The sequence below is a fragment of the Poromitra crassiceps genome (assembly GCF_964638095.1).
Source record: "Poromitra crassiceps genome assembly, chromosome: 12".
NCBI classification, from domain to species: Eukaryota; Metazoa; Chordata; class Actinopteri; order Beryciformes; family Melamphaidae; genus Poromitra; species Poromitra crassiceps.
Window position 1 is genome coordinate 3889171 of NC_139632.1, and position 7500 is coordinate 3896670.

General features: G+C 54.3%; 1 protein-coding gene across 1 annotated transcript in view; it reads left to right on the forward strand.

Annotated features, from left to right (window-relative positions):
• tns3.2 (tensin 3, tandem duplicate 2) overlaps positions 1-7500 on the forward strand; it is a gene marked incomplete at its 5' end in the record, with an annotated part of 76394 nt that overhangs the window by 61922 nt on the left and 6972 nt on the right. Inside the window, 2 exons of the mRNA XM_083648175.1 lie at positions 6334-6770; positions 7299-7382. Coding sequence (XP_083504301.1) covers positions 6334-6770; positions 7299-7382 — 521 coding nt within the window. The remainder of the gene's footprint in view (positions 1-6333; positions 6771-7298; positions 7383-7500) is intronic.

Sequence of the window (7500 nt, forward strand, 5' to 3'; positions counted from 1 at the left end):
GGGAGGTGACTATAGGCCCTACTGTCAAGAGAGGGGGAGGTGACTATAGGTCTACTGTCAAGAGAGGGGGAGGTGACTATAGGCCTACTGTCAAGAGAGGGGGAGGTGACTATAGGTCCTACTGTCAAGAGAGGGGGAGGTGACTATAGGTCTACTGTCAAGAGAGGGGGAGGTGACTATAGGTCTACTGTCAAGAGAGGGGGAGGTGACTATAGGTCTACTGTCAAGAGAGGGGGAGGTGACTATAGGTCTACTGTCAAGAGAGGGGGAGGTGACTATAGGTCTACTGTCAAGAGAGGGGGAGGTGACTATAGGTCTACTGTCAAGGGAGGGGGAGGTGACTATAGGCCTACTGTCAAGAGAGGGGGAGGTGACTATAGGCCTACTGTCAAGAGAGGGGGAGGTGACTATAGGTCTACTGTCAAGGGAGGGGGGAGGTGACTATAGGTCTACTGTCAAGGGAGGGGGAGGTGACTATAGGTCTACTGTCAAGGGAGGGGGAGGTGACTATAGGTCTACTGTCAAGGGAGGGGGAGGTGACTATAGGTCCTACTGTCAAGAGAGGGGGAGGTGACTATAGGTCTACTGTCAAGGGAGGGGGAGGTGACTATAGGTCTACTGTCAAGGGAGGGGGAGGTGACTATAGGCCTACTGTCAAGAGAGGGGGAGGTGACTATAGGCCTACTGTCAAGAGAGGGGGGAGGTGACTATAGGTCTACTGTCAAGGGAGGGGGAGGTGACTATAGGCCTACTGTCAAGAGAGGGGGAGGTGACTATAGGTCTACTGTCAAGAGAGGGGGAGGTGACTATAGGCTCTACTGTCAAGAGAGGGGGAGGTGACTATAGGTCTACTGTCAAGAGAGGGGGAGGTGACTATAGGCCTACTGTCAAGAGAGGGGGGAGGTGACTATAGGCCTACTGTCAAGAGAGGGGGAGGTGACTATAGGCCTACTGTCAAGAGAGGGGGAGGTGACTATAGGTCTACTGTCAAGGGAGGGGGAGGTGACTATAGGTCTACTGTCAAGGGAGGGGGAGGTGACTATAGGCCTACTGTCAAGGGAGGGGGAGGTGACTATAGGTCTACTGTCAAGGGAGGGGGAGGTGACTATAGGTCTACTGTCAAGGGAGGGGGAGGGTGACTATAGGCCTACTGTCAAGAGAGGGGGAGGTGACTATAGGCCTACTGTCAAGGGAGGGGGAGGTGACTATAGGTCTACTGTCAAGGGAGGGGGAGGTGACTATAGGCCTACTGTCAAGAGAGGGGGAGGTGACTATAGGCCTACTGTCAAGAGAGGGGGAGGTGACTATAGGTCTACTGTCAAGGGAGGGGGAGGTGACTATAGGTCTACTGTCAAGGGAGGGGAGGTGACTATAGGCCTACTGTCAAGAGAGGGGGAGGTGACTATAGGTCTACTGTCAAGGGAGGGGGAGGTGACTATAGGTCTACTGTCAAGGGAGGGGGAGGTGACTATAGGCCTACTGTCAAGGGAGGGGGAGGTGACTATAGGCCTACTGTCAAGAGAGGGGGGAGGTGACTATAGGCCTACTGTCAAGAGAGGGGGAAGGTGACTATAGGTCCTACTGTCAAGGGAGGGGGAGGTGACTATAGGTCTACTGTCAAGAGAGGGGGAGGTGACTATAGGTCTACTGTCAAGGGAGGGGGAGGTGACTATAGGCCTACTGACAAGAGAGGGGGAGGGTGACTATAGGTCTACTGTCAAGAGAGGGGGAGGTGACTATAGGTCTACTGTCAAGGGAGGGGGAGGTGACTATAGGCCTACTGTCAAGGGAGGGGGAGGTGACTATAGGTCTACTGTCAAGAGAGGGGGAGGTGACTATAGGTCTACTGTCAAGGGAGGGGGAGGTGACTATAGGTCTACTGTCAAGGGAGGGGGGAGGTGACTATAGGTCTACTGTCAAGGGAGGGGGAGGTGACTATAGGTCTACTGGGACGGGGAGGTGACTATAGGCCTACTGTCAAGGGAGGGGGAGGTGACTATAGGCCTACTGTCAAGGGAGGGGGAGGTGACTATAGGTCTACTGTCAAGGGAGGGGGAGGTGACTATAGGTCTACTGTCAACGGAGGGGGAGGTGACTATAGGCCTACTGTCAAGGGAGGGGGAGGTGACTATAGGCCTACTGTCAAGAGAGGGGGAGGTGACTATAGGTCTACTGTCAAGGGAAGGGGGAGGTGACTATAGGCCTACTGTCAAGAGAGGGGGAGGTGACTATAGGTCTACTGTCAAGGGAGGGGGAGGTGACTATAGGCCTACTGTCAAGGGAGGGGGAGGTGACTATAGGTCTACTGTCAAGAGAGGGGGAGGTGACTATAGGTCTACTGTCAAGGGAGGGGGGAGGTGACTATAGGTCTACTGTCAAGAGAGGGGGAGGTGACTATAGGTCTACTGTCAAGAGAGGGGGAGGTGACTATAGGTCTACTGTCAAGGGAGGGGGAGGTGACTATAGGTCTACTGTCAAGGGAGGGGGAGGTGACTATAGGCCTACTGTCAAGGGAGGGGGAGGTGACTATAGGCCTACTGTCAAGGGAGGGGGAGGTGACTATAGGCCTACTGTCAAGGGAGGGGGAGGTGACTATAGGCCTACTGTCAAGAGAGGGGGAGGTGACTATAGGTCTACTGTCAAGAGAGGGGGAGGTGACTATAGGTCTACTGTCAAGAGAGGGGGAGGTGACTATAGGTCTACTGTCAAGGGAGGGGGAGGTGACTATAGGTCTACTGTCAAGAGAGGGGGAGGTGACTATAGGTCTACTGTCAAGAGAGGGGGGAGGTGACTATAGGTCTACTGTCAAGAGAGGGGGAGGTGACTATAGGTCTACTGTCAAGAGAGGGGGAGGTGACTATAGGTCTACTGTCAAGGGAGGGGGAGGTGACTATAGGTCTACTGTCAAGAGAGGGGGAGGTGACTATAGGTCTACTGTCAAGGGAGGGGGAGGTGACTATAGGCCTACTGTCAAGAGAGGGGGAGGTGACTATAGGTCTACTGTCAAGGGAGGGGGAGGTGACTATAGGCCTACTGTCAAGAGAGGGGGAGGTGACTATAGGTCTACTGTCAAGGGAGGGGGGAGGTGACTATAGGCCTACTGTCAAGGGAGGGGGAGGTGACTATAGGTCTACTGTCAAGAGAGGGGGAGGTGACTATAGGTCTACTGTCAAGGGAGGGGGAGGTGACTATAGGCCTACTGTCAAGGGAGGGGGAGGTGACTATAGGTCTACTGTCAAGGGAGGGGGAGGTGACTATAGGCCTACTGTCAAGGGAGGGGGAGGTGACTATAGGCCTACTGTCAAGAGAGGGGGAGGTGACTATAGGTCTACTGTCAAGGGAGGGGGAGGTGACTATAGGCCTACTGTCAAGGGAGGGGGGAGGTGACTATAGGTCTACTGTCAAGAGAGGGGGAGGTGACTATAGGTCTACTGTCAAGGGAGGGGGAGGTGACTATAGGTCTACTGTCAAGAGAGGGGGGAGGTGACTATAGGTCTACTGTCAAGAGAGGGGGAGGTGACTATAGGTCTACTGTCAAGGGAGGGGGAGGTGACTATAGCCCTACTGTCAAGGGAGGGGGAGGTGACTATAGGTCTACTGTCAAGAGAGGGGGAGGTGACTATAGGCCTACTGTCAAGGGAGGGGGAGGTGACTATAGGTCTACTGTCAAGGGAGGGGGAGGTGACTATAGGCCTACTGTCAAGGGAGGGGGAGGTGACTATAGGTCTACTGTCAAGGGAGGGGGAGGTGACTATAGGTCTACTGTCAAGGGAGGGGGAGGTGACTATAGGCCTACTGTCAAGGGAGGGGGAGGTGACTATAGGCCTACTGTCAAGGGAGGGGGGAGGTGACTATAGGCCTACTGTCAAGAGAGGGGGAGGTGACTATATGCCTACTGTCAAGGGAGGGGGAGGTGACTATAGGCCTACTGTCAAGGGAGGGGGAGGTGACTATAGGTCTACTGTCAAGGGAGGGGGGAGGTGACTATAGGTCTACTGTCAAGAGAGGGGGAGGTGACTATAGGTCTACTGTCAAGAGAGGGGGAGGTGACTATAGCCCTACTGTCAAGAGAGGGGGAGGTGACTATAGCCCTACTGTCAAGAGAGGGGGGAGGTGACTATAGGCCTACTGTCAAGGGAGGGGGAGGTGACTATAGGCCTACTGTCAAGGTAGGGGGAGGTGACTATAGGCCTACTGTCAAGGGAGGGGGAGGTGACTATAGGCCTACTGTCAAGAGAGGGGGAGGTGACTATAGGTCTACTGTCAAGGGAGGGGGAGGTGACTATAGGCCTACTGTCAAGAGAGGGGGAGGTGACTATAGCCCTACTGTCAAGAGAGGGGGAGGTGACTATAGGCCTACTGTCAAGAGAGGGGGAGGTGACTATAGCCCTACTGTCAAGGGAGGGGGAGGTGACTATAGGCCTACTGTCAAGAGAGGGGGAGGTGACTATAGCCCTACTGTCAAGAGAGGGGGAGGTGACTATAGGCCTACTGTCAAGGGAGGGGGAGGTGACTATAGGCCTACTGTCAAGGTAGGGGGGAGGTGACTATAGGCCTACTGTCAAGGGAGGGGGAGGTGACTATAGGTCTACTGTCAAGGGAGGGGGAGGTGACTATAGGTCTACTGTCAAGAGAGGGGGAGGTGACTATAGGTCTACTGTCAAGGGAGGGGGAGGTGACTATAGGTCTACTGTCAAGGGAGGGGGAGGTGACTATAGGTCTACTGTCAAGAGAGGGGGAGGTGACTATAGGCCTACTGTCAAGGGAGGGGGAGGTGACTATAGGTCTACTGTCAAGGGAGGGGGAGGTGACTATAGGTCTACTGTCAAGGGAGGGGGAGGTGACTATAGGTCTACTGTCAAGAGAGGGGGAGGTGACTATAGGTCTACTGTCAAGGGAGGGGGAGGTGACTATAGGTCTACTGTCAAGGGAGGGGGAGGTGACTATAGGTCTACTGTCAAGGGAGGGGGAGGTGACTATAGGTCTACTGTCAAGAGAGGGGGAGGTGACTATAGGTCTACTGTCAAGGGAGGGGGAGGTGACTATAGGTCTACTGTCAAGGGAGGGGGAGGTGACTATAGGTCTACTGTCAAGAGAGGGGGATGTGACTATAGGCCTACTGTCAAGGGAGGGGGAGGTGACTATAGGTCTACTGTCAAGGGAGGGGGAGGTGACTATAGGTCTACTGTCAAGGGAGGGGGAGGTGACTATAGGCCTACTGTCAAGGGAGGGGGAGGTGACTATAGGTCTACTGACAAGGGAGGGGGAGGTGACTATAGGCCTACTGTCAAGGGAGGGGGAGGTGACTATAGGCCTACTGTCAAGGGAGGGGGAGGTGACTATAGGCCTACTGACAAGGGAGGGGGAGGTGACTATAGGCCTACTGTCAAGGGAGGGGGAGGTGACTATAGGTCTACTGACAAGGGAGGGGGAGGTGACTATAGGTCTACTGTCAAGGGAGGGGGAGGTGACTATAGGCCTACTGTCAAGGGAGGGGGAGGTGACTATAGGTCTACTGACAAGGGAGGGGGAGGTGACTATAGGCCTACTGTCAAGGGAGGGGGAGGTGACTATAGGCCTACTGTCAAGGGAGGGGGAGGTGACTATAGGCCTTCTGACAAGGGAGGGGGAGGTGACTATAGGCCTACTGTCAAGGGAGGGGGAGGTGACTATAGGTCTACTGACAAGGGAGGGGGAGGTGACTATAGGTCTACTGTCAAGGGAGGGGGAGGTGACTATAGGCCTACTGACAAGGGAGGGGGAGGTGACTATAGGTCTACTGTCAAGAGAGGGGGAGGTGACTATAGGTCTACTGTCAAGAGAGGGGGAGGTGACTATAGGTCTACTGTCAAGAGAGGGGGAGGTGACTATAGGTCTACTGTCAAGGGAGGGGGAGGTGACTATAGGTCTACTGTCAAGAGAGGGGGAGGTGACTATAGGCCTACTGTCAAGGGAGGGGGAGGTGACTATAGGCCTACTGTCAAGGGAGGGGGAGGTGACTATAGGCCTACTGTCAAGGGAGGGGGAGGTGACTATAGGTCTACTGTCAAGAGAGGGGGAGGTGACTATAGGTCTACTGTCAAGGGAGGGGGAGGTGACTATAGGTCTACTGTCAAGGGAGGGGGAGGTGACTATAGGCCTACTGTCAAGGGAGGGGGAGGTGACTATAGGTCTACTGTCAAGGGAGGGGGAGGTGACTATAGGCCTACTGTCAAGGGAGGGGGAGGTGACTATAGGCCTACTGTCAAGGGAGGGGGAGGTGACTATAGGTCTACTGTCTTAAGCTTTGGAGCCATGTGGAAATGAGCACATGTCACTCTGCCTTCTCTCCAGCTCGACCCCGCCTCCAGTGTGGCAAGACAGGACTCCAAACTCTCCCTTCCACCCGCAGCCCTCGCCTCCTCTCTCCCTCAGCACCCCCAACGCCCACAGTTCCCCTCGGGGGGCTCTGAGAGGCCTGGGTGGTCCGGCGGTCCGTAGAGAGACGGACCACTCGGATTTGTCCTCGTTGCTGTTGGGGAACGGAGGCCTGGAGCACAGCCTGTTGGAGGCGGTGGCTCTGGGGCTGCGGCTGGAAGACGGCGGCCTGCCTCCTCCCCGGCTGCCTGAGAAGAGGAGAGGCGAGGGGGGAGAGCTGGGCTCCCGCTCCCCCTCCCTCAGTGGCTTCTCCAGCCCTCACAGTGGCAGCAGCCTCAGCATCCCCTTCTCCTCCTCCATGACCCCTGACCCCCTGAGAGGGCTCGGTGGGGGGGCCCCATCACCTGGAGCAGGTAGGCTGCTCTACCAAATATGTTATGCTCGAGGTATCCTTCCCTCTCTGTGGCACTTAGGCCATGTTCAGACTAGGAGGCCAAATCTGATTTGTGAACTTTAATGACCTGTTCATGATTCTATCCAGATTGGTTTTATGAGTCTGGACGCTCCAAGTCTGATCTGTGTCACTTGTCCCAAACCACATATGGAGGTCTGGACACACAGATCCGACTTGAACACTTGCCCAAATCAGATTTGTGAAACCAATCAAGATAATGAGGATTAATGACTTTAGCAGCAAATCGGATTTGCCTGTAGTGTGAACATGGCCTTAGAGATTTCAGTATCTGTCTCTCTAGCAATCTCTTTCATACTCGCTCTCTCCTGATTAGCTCTGCTATACTGCGATGTCATATCTAATGGAGTTTTCTCCTGATTAGCTCTGCTATACTGCGATGTCATATCTAATGGAGTTTTCTCCTGATTAGCTCTGCTATACTGCAATGTCATATCTAATGGAGTTTTTTTGTATCTGTGTCTTGCAGACTTGGGCAGTAAGCAGGACACTGTGAAGTTTGTTCAGGACACTTCCAAGTTCTGGTACAAGCCAGACATCTCCAGAGACCAAGGTAACTATTCTTGGACAGGAGAGCCTCACAGCCAGATAACATGCACAGGTTCCCTCCATATATACAGTATGAAAATATGACGATTCTAACTTTAGATCATCTTTCTCAAACCCCCCCC